General features: G+C 35.8%; 1 protein-coding gene across 1 annotated transcript in view; it reads left to right on the top strand.

Annotated features, from left to right (window-relative positions):
• The window catches only part of ERBB4 (erb-b2 receptor tyrosine kinase 4), a 608719-nt gene that overhangs the window by 327391 nt on the left and 263494 nt on the right, over nucleotides 1-17834 (top strand). The window contains exons 15-16 of the mRNA XM_006778963.2: nucleotides 713-867; nucleotides 8098-8172. Coding sequence (XP_006779026.1) covers nucleotides 713-867; nucleotides 8098-8172 — 230 coding nt within the window. The remainder of the gene's footprint in view (nucleotides 1-712; nucleotides 868-8097; nucleotides 8173-17834) is intronic.

A 17834-nucleotide genomic window follows, 5' to 3' on the forward strand; every position in this document is an offset into this window, starting at 1 on the left:
AAACAATTTGTCTTATTATAGTGTACTTGAAGTTTAAATGTGAATTTAATTTTAGTTTCATAATTTTTATAACTTTTGATTTACCTGGATATTTGCATTACAATTTTATCAAAAAATAATTTCCTGTTGCCACTGTAGCTGCCTAATTTACTCATAGTAAGTTATATTCTTGTGTTCTGCAAGCAGACATCAGCATGTCTCTTGTCTTGTACAATAAGTCATGCCACTGAGCATACTTGCACAGTAAATGATTTTGTATAATAGAAGGCATTACGTGCCTAAGTACCCATGAGCAGGTGTTAAAATTGGAAGCATGTGAAGTATTCTTTTCTGGTAGGAAATAAGACGTTTCCAATAGCAAACTCTTCAGTTTGAATACGGGTTAGGTGTCATCAGATAATTTGGTTTTTTTTTCAAAGCTCTAAGTCTCACATCAAAGTAGAGATATAGACAGGTGTTTGATTGAACCTCAGCAGTCATGATTTCCTGAATCATGAAAATACTGGTGTTCTGGAAAAGTCCTTGGGAAATGTTGCTGATCAAAAAAGCTACAAGAGCTATATCCCCATTTTTATTACTAAAAATGTCCCCCAATTCCATCGAGATGTATGACCGCCCACTCAAGTCTTGGTATCTAAGCCAACCAAATACATTTCAGAGTAAATGGCACCTATTTTTCTTTGTTTATTTTGTTTTGTTTTTCACATTTCAGGGACCGGACAACTGTACAAAGTGCTCCCATTTTAAGGATGGCCCAAACTGTGTGGAAAAATGTCCAGATGGCTTACAGGGGGCAAACAGTTTCATTTTCAAGTATGCCGATCAGGACCGAGAGTGCCACCCGTGCCATCCCAACTGCACGCAGGGGTAAGCTTCGGCTGACGGGAACCCCGGCTTGTGTGTATTCCTAATCCAAAGGCCCACGCCCATGCCTGCATCCCTGACACAGGCTACAAAATGTGTAGGGTTCTCATACAAAATTCTACTCATCTTTATATTTAACATGTTGACTTTAAGAAAAATCCTTTCTAAGAGAATGGTTTAAGGAAGCAAATGTATACCCTTTGAAATATTTCCATTTAACCAGCACTGTTTTATTGACGTCTTCATGAAGCGGGTGTCGGGTGTACTTCATATGGAGTGTGAAAATTCTTTCAAACTTACAGGAGATTGAAGCTATCAGAAAAGACAAGATAGTAATCACACTTTTAAGATGTGTGCTTCGAAAATCTTGAGCAGAGGTTTTCTGTTTCTGTTTCTCTGTTGTTACAACCAGTTTACAGTGAGGTTAGCTCTCTCTGATAAATACTGCCTTGGATTACTCCATCAACAAAATATAAGCAAAAGTAGTAAGGGCAGAAAAAAGGGAACTTAGTAATGTGTGTTTTAATAAAATTATGAGTGCTTTTTTTTTTAAATAATTCTGTTACAGGTTAACCTATAACTGAGAAATTTTTTTTTGTTGTTTGATGTAGGACAATTCAAAGATGGACACACACTTTTCTGTTTTTCAAAAAGATGTCATAAAATAAATAAAAAGTAGATTTATCTTTGATACCGGTAACAGTTGAATAACAAAGACATTTTACAGAAAGAAGGAAAGTACTGCACTATAATGGAAATAATGTCACTTAACTAACAAATCCCAACAACTATTTTTTTTTCAACAAATCTATGCTAGTAAGATATTTTCTTTTTCTTTTCTCCAGAATGTGAATAATTTTAGAGTCGAGAGCAGATTCACATGCTCTATCTCCTTTCTGTCCATAAAACCTCATCTCTCTTGTGAGTGCCCATACGCATGTGCACACACATGTACAAACGCATCCACTTGTTGAGAATTAGCTTGGTTACATTATTTCTGGCAGGAAAGAGATTTTCTACCAGATTAAGAGCTAGCTGTTAGGGGATGTTGGAGAAGTGAAGCAAACAACATTATCTTCTGCCAAGAATGCATTAATTTGCAGATGCTGCTACAGTTTCCTTCAGGTCAAGGAATCAGTTTAAGTCGCTCTGTGAAATGGCAGGTCCTCAAAGGTAATGCCATATTGTGCCATTCAAATTCAAATTCATCTTGGAAGAGCTAATGCCACTCACTGGTTTAAATATAAGCACACAGGGTGCGGGCACTGAAGTAGTCACACAGACACTGTACTTCTAGGAAACTAGAAGGAATAAACTGCTCCCCTGGTGAGTTTTTGGCACGTGTGGGTTAAGAGTATTTCATGAAGAAACTACTGGTACCGCTGCAGCAGAAGCACCAGCAACTGAAAGGGAAAACTTTGCCGCTAAAATAATCATCCACAAGAGGGTTTTATTGTTTTGCGGCTAAAATTAAACCAGTAAATTATTTAATATAATGTAGATGTCAACAGCTGTTGCCATTCAAAAGGAGGGCTTTTGCTGTTTTTGCGAATCTAATTACAAGGAAGCCATTAGGGAAATGAAAGTGAGATCACAGAGCCCCAGTCTGCGTGTGTCACCGGTGTGTCTTCCCCTCGGCCCCTTTAAATCATGATTATACAATAAAAGAAGACACGTATCATGGGGGGAAGTAGAAGGAGAGACAATGAAGATATCAATTTAATACAACAACAAAAGGTGGATGCCAGCCAAAAGGGAGTAGGCAGGTGTAATAGGGAACAAATCTGACCAGATCATTTGGGAACTCCCAGTAAATGGAAAGATGTTTTTAAATTCACTGCTACAGAATGGTGGGGACACTGAACTTGAATAGAATACTCCCTGGCATCTTCCAAGGTACATGGGCTCTGTAATGAGGGACTGAAGGATTTCTGGTTTTGCTTTTATTTAGTTAAGTGCTGTTTTGTTTGTTTGTTTTCCTGATAGCCTCCATGTGATCGGAGTTCACTCACTTCATGAAAGTTCTGTGGCCCAAGCCACACAACTGGATTTAGAAATGTGCTTCCTGAGTCCCCTCTGTACAGCACTGCTGGGAAGCCCTGTGCTTTGAGACCTGTCCCTGAAGCAGTGGAGTGCTCCGCGCAGCCCACAAAGATCGCAAGGGCAGGGGCATGATGGGACGAGTGACTATTTTTTATCCCAAAACACTTGTAATTACTACCCTTTGAGGAAGTGTGAGCCCACCAGGCCAGCTCCACTTTGGAAAACAGCGATTCTTTCATATGCCAATATTATGTCAGCCAGATCATTCAAGAACAAAGTTAATGGACATAGTCTTTCAAATCCCTTATTTTTTTTTAAGAAGGAGACTTCTTCCTTTGAATACTGTTTAATGATTTTCTGAAAATGAAATTATCTGTTTAATACCTTGAAAGCACATTTACTACTCTAAAAGTGCATTAGATAAATTGGCTCTAATAAGTTCTTTAGATACTTTTTTAAAAGTAGGTGATCCATTTAGCACCTGTCAGGAGATTCTCACTAATATTCCTAGAGAAAAGAAAACAATAATGTTGTCTCTTTTTGTCTTGACTAAAGAACTGTAGTTTAGCAGTCTTTTCTCATTAAACACCTGCTGGGCATCAGATATAGTGAGTGACAGCCAACTTCAGAAATAGGCAAGACAGCTCTGGACCACTAGGAAGTCACTGTGAATTTTTATTTTCAACAGTTTAAATCTGTCTTTTAGAGACCTTTGCCCACATTTTGTACCGATGAGCAACAATTTAAATCTTAGGGACGATTTTCATATTTGAAATCAGCCAGATAGAAATCTTTAAAGAGGACTTGTAAACTAAATTTACTATGTAATTAAATGACCATAAGAACAGGGATTATACTTTCCTCACTAGTGCCGCTGGTCCAGGATAAATGTCAATTTAATTTGGTTTTTAGACAGGGACTGGGATATTTATGTTTCATAAGGGCATTTTTTAAAAACTTTATTAAATGTCTGTTAGTATTAGAGGCATGATTTCATATTATTAAATTTCTTCTATGTCTTACTCTTTATTGTCAATTCTTTTTTATATTTTTAAATTTATTTAGTGAAATAATTTCTGTTGATGGAGAGGAGGAAAGACAGGCTGTTTTGGAATTATTGTCTACACTATTTTAATTTTTAAATATTCCTCCATTTTCATTTAAGAATTTGGAGATTTTATGAAAATATATTAACGATAAAGATTTTTTTAAAGAAATCTCAACTATGTTACTGGCAAATATTAAACAGCTCAATATTTGAAATTCCAGATATTTTATAATGTTATACTGATATATCATAATTTCACTTTCTGATATTTCCATAAATGTTCTACTGTAGAACACTAATTTTATTGAAAGTCATATTACTCCATATCCTTATTGTGCTAAATAGTTGTTTATATAAAGTACAGAGTTGAAATAGAATATACATCTTTAAATACACATTGACTCATATTGAGAAAGGATAGTACCACTTCAGCCAAGCCCTCATTCTTCTTTGTTTTCCATTGTTTCTTATCCCCTCAGCTTATAAATATGTTTAAATCTCAAATATCCTACACAAGTCTCTCAATAAATTTTCTTTAGCACATGTCCTGTCCCCTCTTTCTCTCTCCTTCCTTTTCCCTTGCCTCTGTCTTCAGTTAGCTTCTCAATTCACAACAACCTAAATTCTAGTGAGCTCAACAAGGGCCACTGAAACACTATCAGTAATTCTTATTTTACTAGACCTCTCCTTGCATTTGACACTGATGATTACCCTGTTGCCTGAAGTTCACTTCTGATTGGGCTTCAAGGATGCTGTAATTAATTCATTAAACTCTGTTATTTTCCCTCCTGCTTCTGACATGAGCTCATTGCATGTCATTTACTCGCTAGTTATTGAAGTTCCTTGGGTTTCAGTCTCAATCTACGCTTTTTTTTTCTTCACTTTATAGATTCTTCTTCGGCCATATCATTCACTTACATGGTTTCAATTTTCTCCTGTATGCTATTTCAAAATTGATTATTACACTGCGCCTTCAGCCTCTACCCCCACCCTCCAGCGACAGATTCATTTTCTAGCTGCTGAGGAACATTTCCTGCTGGATTATAGAAGAGCCACACTAAGCTCGTACCAAAACTGAAATTAGCAACTCCTCCTGCCCCAACACGCCCAAGAAAACGATGATCCTCTTCTGGCATTCTCTCACTAATGGTAGCACTAGTCTCAAAATTAGAAATATAAGTCATTCTTAACTCTTTCTTCCCCTTTCATAATCAAATCAGCCATCAACTTCTCCCCCCCCCCCATACGTTCTGAGACATATATATATTTTTTAATCTGTCTCACTGCTTCTATCCTAGGTACCATTTTCCTAGTTTAGTCCTTCATCTTTTGAATAGACTAAAAGAGTCTCCGTAACAAACATGTCTTCCTGGCTCCCAACTGACCAGTCTCCACAAAGAGATCTATGGAAAACACAAGCCAGCAGTTTCGCTACTTCTTTGAAACCCTCTGGTGGTTTATTATTATGCCTGCACCTGAACAAAGAGGCTTCAGATTCTGGTTCCTGTCGCATGCTCTAGGTTCTACTTTTCCCTGTCCCTGTGGCCTCAGCTGTCTTCTTCATTCAATTGTGAGCTCAGCCCTAGCAGGTTTGGCTCAGTGGATAGAGCATGGGCCTGCAGACTGAAAGGTCCTGGGTTCAATTCCAGTCAAGGGCACATGCCCTGGTTGCGGGCTCGATCCCCAGTGGGGGATATGCAGAGGGCGGCCGATCAATGATTCTTTCTCATCGTTGATGTTTCTCTCTCTCTCTCCCTCTCCCTTGTTCTCTGAGATCAATGGAAGCATATTTTTTAAAAAAACTTGTGAGCTCATTACAAAGAGGCAAATGTCTAACTCATCTTTTCTTTTTCCACCTCCAGGTCCTAAAATGGTAGGAATGCTGAGTAGGCATGCAACACAATTTTGTTTTGTTTTTAATGAGTGAATGATTTTTCATTATTCACACTTTTTCCTCAAGTTTAATTTCACTTTGAAATATTTTCCTATTTTTCAAAGATTATTATAAAGATACAGATTACAGCCCTAGCTGGTTTGGCTCAGTGGATAGAGCACCAGCCTGTGGATCCAAGGGTCCTGGGTTTGATTCCAGTCAAGGGCATGTACCTCTGTTGCAGGCTTCTCCCAAGCATCGGCCCTGGCGTGCAGGAAGCAACCAATGTGTTCCTCTTACATTGATATTTTTCGCTACCTTTCCCTCTCTCTCCCACTCTCTCTATAATATCAATGACAAAGCATCGGCCCTGGCATGCAGGAAGCAACCGATGTGTTCCTCTTACATTGATATTTTTCACTACCTTTCCCCTCTCTCCCACTCTCTCTATAATATCAATGACAAATATCCTCGGATGAGAATTTAAAAAAAAAAGACAGAGATTACAAACTAACCATAGCTTTCAAATTCTCATTTGGAAATAACTACGCTATTAATTTTCCAAAATGACAATGCTGTATATTTAAAAATAACATTTTGAAGAAAATATAATAGGAACTTCAAAAAAATAAGTTCTTCAGACTTGAATAAGAAGAAACCATAATAAGACAATTTGGAAACTTTTAAATTAGTTAATTTTCCATTTTCAGAAAAGGTTTTAATTACAGATTATGGTATCAATTCAAAACAATGTGCTCTAGTTATTTATTTTCATATTAAAAAAACTTTTTATAATGTATTTCCCATATACCTGTATGTTAAAAAAATGTCTGACTTCTCAAAAACAATCCTCAAAACAAAAACAAACCAATTCCAATTTTTACCTAGTCTGAATGTTATATTTTTGAAACAGGAAAATAGTGACATAATTATTGTTGGGCATAGTAATAATAGTTCACCAATGTTGTGTTATTTAAAAATATAATGGACGGTCTGGCTTTATGCACGACACATTTGTTATTCATTATACAGTGATTTTAACATCAACTCCTTTTTCTGTTTAAGAAATTTTAGTTTGGAAAAAGTCATTTTCATTACCACTGAATTAGACAGTTCTATAAATCATAGCTGTATGAGGAATCTTGATAATGCACTGGAGCTATATGTCTTTGATAGGGGAAAACAGAAAGAAAAGCAATTCAAGTACATTGGAAAATGGAAAAAGAATATGTCTAGAATACATCAAAATGAAATTATAGGGACTGTAATTTTGGGTACTTATATTATTTCACTTACTAGTAAATGTTAATCTCAGTGGGTTTTTAGTTACCTGAGTCTAAACATATTCATTTCCTTGGAGAGGATTAATTTATTTGTTATTTTTTACATTAAATATTTTGGCAGTTTAAAACCAGTTTTTGTTTGCCTGATATGGCACTGCTCTTTGAAAAAAGGGTGTCAAGATAAACGGTAGTATGGTGAAACCAGTTAATTTGCTTTTTAAATGAATTCATGTTTAAAGATAAGTATGTTATAAAGACAGTCACAGCCAAGGAATGGAATAATGTGATTATGTAAAATATCTATGAGACTAGCATTAAAGAATGTTAACTCACTTCCTGCCAAAGTCAATCTTTAATGAGTATTAAGCATCAGGTTATTATATTATATTCAATAGTATATGTTTCCTTTTTTATTGATTTTGTGTTTACATAAATTGAAGAGCTTTTAGACGAAACTGTATGCATGAAACCAATTATTGCCATGGAAATATCAAGTTATTCATCAAGACATATAATCATGAACGATGCCAATAAGTAGAAAGTATTAGAAATGAGCAATATGCGTTTGGAGACTACCCACAAAATACAGCAAAATGTCCTTTTCTGTGGATATATTTCTTTGCATTCTATGTGGGTGGTATTTGCAATTTATTCCTGTGTATCCATGCAGCAATAATCTCCTCATTGCCTTTAAATTCATGGTGTTCCAAAATTGTCTAATGACTATAATTAAGAATTTCGCACAATTGGTATTTATCTTATTGATTTTTTTAAAATGACTAATTTTTTCCTTGTATTTTTAAAATTTGGGTCTTCTGCAGGTGCATAGGCTCAAGTATTGAAGACTGCATCGGCCTGATGGATAGGTACTTGGTGTGCTTGCTTCCCATGTTCTTCCTGGAGGCTCCATGTGTGAGCACCAGTGCATGTGTGTGCATGTCACTGTGAATGGAGAATGATGTTTTCTGTTCTGTAATTGCCTGCAGGTGTAGCGGTCCCACTAGTCATGACTGCATTTACTACCCTTGGACGGGCCATTCCACTTTACCACAACATGCTAGGTAACATCTACCATGTTTCCATTTTGTCACTCAAATTGTCCCAATTATCATGGATGAAAAGTACTAACCAGTTGGGTGAAATTTATGATATGTTAAATTAGGGAATTAGGAAGACATATAACACTTTACTTTTCAAGCCACATTTCTTACCTCTTCTCACTTCATTGATTATGACTTCAAATCCAAATTAGTAATATAATTATTCTAAATTTTATACAATCAAACAGAATTAACTAATTTTGAATTAAGCCAGCACTTTTATAAAATAGCTCATTCTTAATTCTGTAGATAATTTTAAAAAGAAATATTTTAAGGGAGGAATTTGTAAAAGTTGATGTATTTTTACAAGGTGTTTGTTATTTGATTCACTTTCTGATTTTATATTATTTTGAACTGGTTGGTATAAGCTCTAGATGTAAGAATTACCATAGATTAAAGGCAACAAATAAAATATTTTGTGAAGGTAAAAGTACAAGGTGGGATTTAAAAACAAAATGTGTCACTCGCACACATACAAAAACCTAAGTATGAATGTAGTTGCTTAATTCAGAATCACTCCAAACTGGAAATTACTCACATGTTCTTCAGTTATGGTATATCCATACACTGTAAGTCTACTCAGCAATAGAAAGGATGTAACTGCTGACATGCACCAAACATGGCTGAGTCTCAGAAGCATTACTCTAAATGAAAGAAGCTATACTTAAAAGAATACATACGGTATGATTCTATTTATACGGCATTCCGAAAAAGGCAAATTGTAGGACAGAAACTCGACCTGTGTTACCAGAGGCTGGGGCAATGAGGCATCAGGTTGACTACAAAAAGGCATGAGGAAATCTGGGGGCATAATGAAACTCTTCTGCATCCTGATAGCAGTGATGGTTGCATGAATGTATGTGCTTGTCAAAAGTCATAGTCCAGTACATTAAAAAGGATGAATTTTACTGTGTATAGATGATAACTTGATAAATTTGACATTTAAAACTCATATATAGGAAAATAGTAATTTTACAACATTATGTAGAAATATTGTTTGCTTTCTTTATGAAGCATTTATTGTATTTTTTGGAACAGAAAAGGCAGTGCTAAATTAAAATTAGCAAAATGAGAGTTTTGGATGATTTAATGATTGTTAATACAAACCATCATGTTGAAATATAGCATATGTAGTATAAAAGTACATCAAGATAAGTGTAAATCCCACTGAGTTTCTTCAAATGCAACATTGGTGTAACTGTCAGGTAGAGCAAGAAAAAACACAATAGTATCAGAACTAGAAACCCTTTTGTGACCCATGGCAAGGGTAACTGCTGTCCTGAACATTAACACCATAGGTCAGCTTTGCTGTTTCTGTACTTTATATAGGGTGCCCCAAAATTCACACAAGAAGTAATTTTGATAGAAAACACAGGTTTATAATTACAAATTGTAAACATTTATTGATTCAGAAAGTATACAGTATAGGGTTATGTATGGAATAGCACATCGGGGAAATGCCCTCCACAGCTTTGCTGGCACATACGCAAAGCCATGGTCTTCATTGGTCTTCATTGTCCCTGCTCCTGGGCCGTAATTGGTACTTGGTAATGCTTATCAAATTGAAGGGATTGAAATCAAAGGGCAACAGATATTAGAATCTGATTCAATAAACCAAGTAAAATTAGGCTTTTATTTTTCGTTGTTAATGCTCACGCAAAATTCAAATCTTGAATTTACCCTTTATATAGGGTGAATTTTGGGACACCCTATATAAATTATAGAAATTGAATCATTGTTTGTACTCTTTACATCTGGCTTCTTTGTCTACATATTATATTTATGAGATCCATTTATGTCATTAAATTTAGTCATGGTGTTTACATTTATATGGTATTTGTCTTTAAGTATTTTTAAAGCAATCAAATAAGTGTTATGTCAATAGTTTTGTTTTTTTAATGAAATAGACAATTAAATTCTAAAAAGAATGTATATGGTAGACTTTGGTGATTTATACAATAGTGGCACTTTGGCACTTGGGCACAATCAAGACTAGTTTGTAACAGTTGTTTAGAGTAAAGCCAAAATTATGAAGAAACAAAAGTCAACACACATGAGAGAGAGAAAGAGAGAGGGAGGGAGTGGGACAGGGAGAGAGAGAGAGAGAGAGGAGAGAGAGAGAGAGAGAGAATTCTACAGAGCATTCTCTTCCCACAATATGGGAACTCAGTGGTTTTCTGTAGCATCTGGCTTTACTGAAGTTAATACTTTCTTCTTATTTCCCTAGAATCTGGAAGTCCCTCATGCCATCTTTTTTACCTCTTATCTAAGGTACATTAGAAAGAGGGCACACGTGGCTGGGGTGGCTGGTATTGCTCAGTGGATAGAGCGTCAGCCCACGGACTGAAAGGTCTCAGGTTCAATGCCGGTCGAGGGCACATGCCTGGGTTGCAGGCTTGATGCCCAGAAGGGGTCATGCAGGAGGCAGCTAGCCCAGAAACAAAAGTCAACACACATGAGAGAGAGAAAGAGAGAGGGAGGGAGTGGGACAGGGAGAGAGAGAGAGAGAGAGGAGAGAGAGAGAGAGAGAGAATCTTCCACCCCCAGGTCCAAATTAAAGTTTTTTAAGTCAAGGCTTATTTTAAATTGTAATGGACCTATATTCATGAAATAATTTTTCCTCCTTGAGTCTCTGAGTCTCTTCACTGTAACTTTAAATGGTGTTTTCTTTCATATTTGTTTTAATTATTTTTAAAATAATGATTTCAACCATCTAGTTAGAGGCAGTATAGTATGGTGATTGAATATGCTATCTTTGGGATCAGACTTTCTGAAGTCAAAGTCGGGCTCTACCATTTTTGAGATGTATGACCTTGGGTAAGTTCCTTAATTTATCTGAGTTTCACTTTCTTCATATATAAAATAGTAATATTTATATAGTTCATAAATTGGTTGTGAAGATTGAATGAGTCCATAGAATAGTGCCTGACTGAGATAAATCACTCAATATGTGTTATTGATTATTTCTCCATAGATCAAGGACTTTTAATGTTGGGAATGGGGAAAACCAAACCCAGGGGAGGAGGGAAGTCACTCAGTGACCCAGGTAGCTTTCATATGTACCTCTACTCTGATGGTCCTTTGCAGGAAGGGAGGTGATTTCTTTCTCACTGTCATCAGAGCCACAGGTACCAATGGCAGTAGGCCATAGGCAGAGGCATCTACAGAGACTGAGAAAAGTCTAAAACCATAGTGATTGATCACTTGTGGTTTTCAATGCCATATGAGGTTGTATAGCTCAAAATCATAGTGTACTGTCAACATACAAAACATGAAAATTTTAGAGAATTTTTATGAGTGTATTTGAGTTTATTTATGCCTAACTGGTTGCATGTCAGGAAGCAAAACCTTAAATGCTCTGGAGAATGACAGTTTTACAGTGCCTTCTTTGTCTTTTTCTTTATTGATTAAGGTATTATTTATGTGTCCCACTGCTCCCTCATGCCCTCTTACACATCTGGATTTAAGGAGGGAACATAAGGAAGATTACATGAAGATGGGAGAAAGCAAGGTACAAGATAGTTAATAAGAGTATGTGTTCCCTTAAGGGTGGTTAAGCCTCCCAGGGGTCTGAAAAAGAGGTTTACTCTGGCATTTAAGTGGTGAGTTATGCTACATACCCAAGCACAATGGACAGGGCTTGCTTAAGGCTAAGATCAAACTTGTATAGGCTTGGGCATGACCACCCACAACCTGCCCTATTAGGAATTTATGATCAGATCAACCTGTGAGGTTACTTTTGGCCAGAGTTATTACAGAGCCTCATTTTTGTTCAAAATATCTCATTATTTTTTTAAATATATTTTATTGATTTTTTACAGAGAGGAAGGGAGAGAGATAGAGAGTTAGAAACATCGATGAGAGAGAAACATCGATCAGCTGCCTCCTACACGCCCCCTACTGGGGATGTGCCTGCAACCAAGGTACATGCCCTTGACCGGAATCGAACCTGGGACCTTTCAGTCCGCAGGCCAACGCTCTACCCACTGAGCCAAACCGGTTCTGGCCAAATATCTCATTATTGACTTAGTATTTCCAGCATTTGAACAAAAGGGATTTGGTAATTTTTAATCCTATTACTTGCCTGGGATCCCAGGCCATTCTCTATAGTCTCAGATTAATGCACTTAATTCAGATTAGCTTTGACAAAAATACATAGATAATCAAGGCCAGCAGCAGAGACTTGATAGTACAGTTCACCTATCATTCCTGTGAAAAATCACGTGTACACCTTTGTGCAAATAAAGAGCCGGGGTTCTTGAACATGAAAGCCTGGGTCCCAGTATTGGCTCTGCCATGTTTGGTATCTGTAAAATGAGATGATAATGGTAATTTTTAGATTGGGAATTTTTAAACCTAGTAAGATTGCTGTGAAGAGTACTTGAGATGATGCACAGGATCCATTAACTAGTATATGGACCTTATGACAGTTCAGTCTCTAATTGAAATACTGGAAAAATAAATCTTTTTGAAAATATTATGAGGTATTCTCAGGTTTTAAGCATTTCAATTTTGTATGAGACTTTTAAATATAATGATTTCAAAGAATTCATAATAGGGGGCCAACTGTTCCTTTTAGAAAACTGTGGATATATTTAATTAATACCTGTCTTAAAATGTAATACCTGGTTTAGACTTAAATTTAAAGCAATGTGACTCTGTTCTTTAATTCCATTGACTTGTCAGAGGCTATTTATAAGGCAGTTTGGAATTTACAGGAAAGGTTTAGATTGTACACTTTGGAAGAGTGTTTATGACCGTGGGGAATTTTGGTGCAGGTTGAATGAAAAATGAAATTAACAACCTTCCCCCTTTCGGGTCTTTATATTACAGTAAATGCTTGCTGCTCTGAAATGGGGTGGGTATACATTTAATTGAAATCAGGGGACTAATCAAGTAGTATTTCAGGTAATTTACCTTTTTTAAATTCATGATTTTTTTTAAGCTTTTGTCTTAATTAATTAAAGTGGATCTTATATATAGGCAGGACCAAAAAAAAAAACATGATAGAAAACAATAACTTTAAGTTTCCTGAACGATGTTGTGACTGGGCGAGTATTCAAATGCCTGGTTTTCTTCTTAGTCAAATAAAAATTTTAGTCACCGGAAATTTCCTGAGCATGTCAATGTGGCTGTTTTCAAATACTGAGTTCATACTCCCTCCTGCCCCTCCATGCTGTATGCTGTTTCTTAAACCAGCAGGAAAAAAGATTGAAGATTTAAATGAAAACAGGTGAAATGTTTCCAATCTTGATTGACTTTCATTTTCTAAGCAGTGTTATTCTTTCCCAAGCTTGCAATTTGTGAATTGGTTATCCACACTCCATTTACTTTCCAGGCTGCTGCTGGCATTTCTTCCAGAAAGATTGGATAGTATAGAATAGAATGTGGCCTTTTCTTTACATGTAGCCTCCTAGAATATACTACTTGCAATTAAATAATACTTGATATGTTAGAGGTTCTCCATGCTTTCCCATCTGAATTGTATGCCTGAGAAATAGAATTTATATTTGATGTGCTTCTTTGATGTGCTTCCTTTTCCATCAAGAATCTTATGAAGAAATATGTTCAACAAGTTCTTTTTATTATTTTTAGGTGCTATCTATTTTAGCTTCTACAATGCTCTCTTTATATAGATTCTAATAGAACAAAGCATTTAGAAAAACAAAACAAAACATTAGATTCTATTCTAATTTAGTTTCTTTGTTGAATATATACCCAAAGGTTTTTATAATCTTCATCTCTTATTTCACTAGGGCCTAAATTTAGTCATCTCAACAGGCAAAGGCTCTATTGGTAAACTATTCTTTGTTAGCAATTCAACATTTAAACTAATATTTTTCTTGAATTCATAACAGAAATTATAAAAACTACTTGGTATACATTCAAGTATTTTTATCTGGCTTGTCAGCTCCAAGTTAATTAATCTAGATGTTTCACAATATGATAGAGGTCACTGAATTCAGTTTAACTCTCTAAATCTCACATGGGCAGGTATTTGAAACATTTTATATTCCTGTCGCATTTTAATGCCTTTGTCACATTTTTACTTTATGGTAGAGTGGTTATTACCTAAGAGGTCACATAACAGTTTATCTTTTAGCAGCGTGACCCTTGTGTGATATATGAGAGAGACTATGTGATATTCCTGGCACCGCTTTCAGGAATGGCATAATCTTTTTCCTTTGTTTGTTTTGGCCTCATAACTTATGTCCAACTCAAATGGCCAAAATGGCCTATCGATGGTTAGCCTAGATGAGTGGCAGTTGTGTTATGATCCCTAACTCCAATAAATAAAAGCGCACAGGCTTTTTATTATAAGTCTATCTTCATCCCACCACATTCTGTATATTAAATTTACTTTTGAATTAGAGTTTGCAGAGGTAAAGGAAGGTGTGAGTTTCAGCACTCATAAAATACAAAATTATCAATGAATTATAAGGCAAGAGTAAAATCACTCAGTTGTTAATTACTCTTAATACAGTTAAAATAGTTACTTTAAATGAAAGTATTTAGTGGCACAAAGTTGTGTAAGTGGCCCTTATAGTGATATCAATGATGAGAGAGAATCATTGATCTGCTGTCTCCTGCACGACCCCCACTGGGGACTGAGCCTGCAACGCAGATACATGCGCTTGAGTGGAATCAATCCCGGGACCCTTCAGGTTGTGGGCCAATGCTCTATCCACTGAGCAAACCGGACAGGCAGGAGTCCTTTGTTTTATATAACTATATAAGGTAAGGTCGCAATATACACATTGACTTAAGGTGTTCAGTAAGCAGTTACTTGTGAGCAGTAAGCTATAAATAGACAAGTATGAAAAAACTGCCCCAATGTTAACCTTATGGCCTTTCTATGTATTTATCAGTGTAGTGAGTCTTCCCCAAGAGTGCTCTAAACCTGCTCTGTTCAGTGTGGTGACCATTAGCCACACGTGATCATTGAGCACTTTATCTTGGCTAAAGCAAATTGACAGGCGCTGTAATTGTAAAAGGTACTCTGGATTTTGAAGACATAGTATGAAAAAAGGAATACAAAATATCTCATTAAACTTTTATTGAATATATATCCAAATATTTTTATAATCTTCATCTCTTATTTCATTAGGGCCTAAATTTATTCATGTCATGATTACATGTCAAAATTGTGGGTATATTGGGTTAAATAACATTTTATTTTCATGAATTTTACCTTTTAAAAATATATTTACTAGAATATATTAAATAACATACTGGTTTGCATTATGTCTCTGTTAAGTAGCATTACTCTAGAGTCATCATCATGGAACTTTGAATACTCTTTCTAGTGAAAATATTTTCATTACACAACTCTTTGCAATTACATAAATAGAATTGATGATAGATATTTAAGAGTATGAAATACAAATTTAATGTAAATATAGATTACAATACTCTTTTTTTTTCTGCTTCCCCACCTTGGAGATCTCAGATTTTGATTCTAGAATGTCTTATCTGGATAGAGAGGTAGTTGGCCTTTTCCCTATGAATGATATTTTGGCAACAGTTTTACACACAAGAATGGTGGAGGCAATGCTTTTGCATATTCACAGAAGGGTGTTAATTTTGCATCTTCAATAGGTGACAGAGGGAATGAGTCATACTCAGCCAAGGAAAAATATCTGTTTGCCTAAACTCATTGTCTGTACCTGTACATTTATATGTCCACATGGATTTTTCACAAGAGAATACTAAAATATGATAATTTGAGTCTGCATTTAGAATTTCTGGTTTTGTCTACACTTTAAATTAAAAATTAGGTAAAGATTTAGAATTATATTGTACAGACTCTCTTAAAATTGCGCTTTGTAGCCAATATTTCTATTAAAATATTGTTTCAGTTTTTATATGTCATAAAAAAACACTATATATATATTCATAAAAGAATCAAAATTATTCCCCCATATATCTTAAGCATACATTGTATTAGACCTAAGTACCTTTGTTTTTCATATTTTCTGTATATCTAAAGGAATCTAATTAACTGGGACCCCTTCTGTGATGTGATTACATAAAATCATGTGTACATATTAACTCAAATTGCTCTCTTCATGCTTTTTTCTTATTACCACAGCACATTTCCTAAGTAATCATTCTTTCATAAACATACAATTATTTTTACATACTATGCATGTAGGCAGGAGCTAATTAACAGAGAACACTTTGATTTACCAAAGAAATTTCTCTCAGTGATTTCATTCTCTGCTACTGTCCACCTTCAAACCCAAAGTGATATAATTTCATTGTAATTTTACAATAACTCGGAACTAAAGAATGAATAATAAGGGAAGCGAAATACACCTCTAATAAACTCCAAATGCTTGTAGCCATTGCAATTATTATGGCGTTCTCCTACTCTGCTCAGAGTAACGAATTCCATATGCTTAAGTCATTTATAGAATAATTATAGTTACTTTTAGTAGAGTAAAAATAAACAACAATCCAAAAATCTCTTTCCATAAAAAGTTTACTCGTAGAGGGGGAAAATAAAGTCTTTTTGTAAATGAACAAAGCAAAATCTACACCCAAAACTACTTTCTTCCTTTGAAATTCTAGATCCCAAATTCTAGAGTTCAGATCCCAGCTTCAGATCCCAGAATGGATAGCTAAATTATTCTAAACCAAGAAATAAAGAACCAGTGGGAAAATCTCAACATTTTTCCAAAACCTTCCCAGATTTAGAAGCTTATTTTCACCATTCTTTAAAAAATATCCTAATATATTTCAGTTGCACTAAATTATTATACTTAATTTTTATGAAAAATATATGAAAGTACTCATCACCATTACCATTTTACTAATGGGGAAACAGGTTCAGAGTAATTAAGCAATTTATAATAATCACTTAGCTAGTACTAGAGACCTGGTGCACAAATTTGTGCACCAGTGGGGTCCCTCTGCCTGGCCTGCGGGATCGGGCCAAAACCAGCTCTCTGACCTCCCTCGAGGTGTCCTGGATTGTGAGAGGGCACAGGCCTGGCTGAGGGACCCGACCAGTGCACAATTAGGATCAGGGAGGGACGCGGGAGGTTGGTCAGATGGGGGATGGGGTCGGGGCAAGGAACAGCTCCAAGGTGTGTCCAGCCCATCTCGTTCAGTTCCTGATCAGGCAACCTCAGCAGCAAACTAACCTACTGGTGGGAGCAACTGCCCCCTGCTGGTCAGTGCATGTCATAGTGAGCAGTTGAGCAGCCTTAGCATATCATTAGCATATTACGCTTGAATTGGTTGAACGGCTGACCGGACGACTGGACACTTAATATATTAGGCTTTTATTATATAGGATGTGGCAGAACAAAGATCTGAGTTCAGGTGTGTCTGATTCTAAAGACCACATATTTTTCTTTCTACCAGCCTGGTTCCCAACTAGAAGAACAGTTAAGAGCTATTTCTATGATGAGGATGACTGAATATTTTATAGTCTCCTTAAACAATGTCAACCTTTGTCTTTCTCCTAGACCTAAAGTTATTTTACCTATTGAGCCTTCCTCCAATGTCTAGTATTTTGCATGTTTCCACATGACATCTTTTCGTCTAATAATACATCTGGCGATACCTCCCATGATCTAAGCATATATTCCTGTATATTAGAACATAATGTAAAT

The sequence above is a fragment of the Myotis davidii genome, unplaced genomic scaffold (assembly GCF_000327345.1).
Source record: "Myotis davidii unplaced genomic scaffold, ASM32734v1 scaffold268, whole genome shotgun sequence".
Taxonomy (NCBI): domain Eukaryota; kingdom Metazoa; phylum Chordata; class Mammalia; order Chiroptera; family Vespertilionidae; genus Myotis; species Myotis davidii.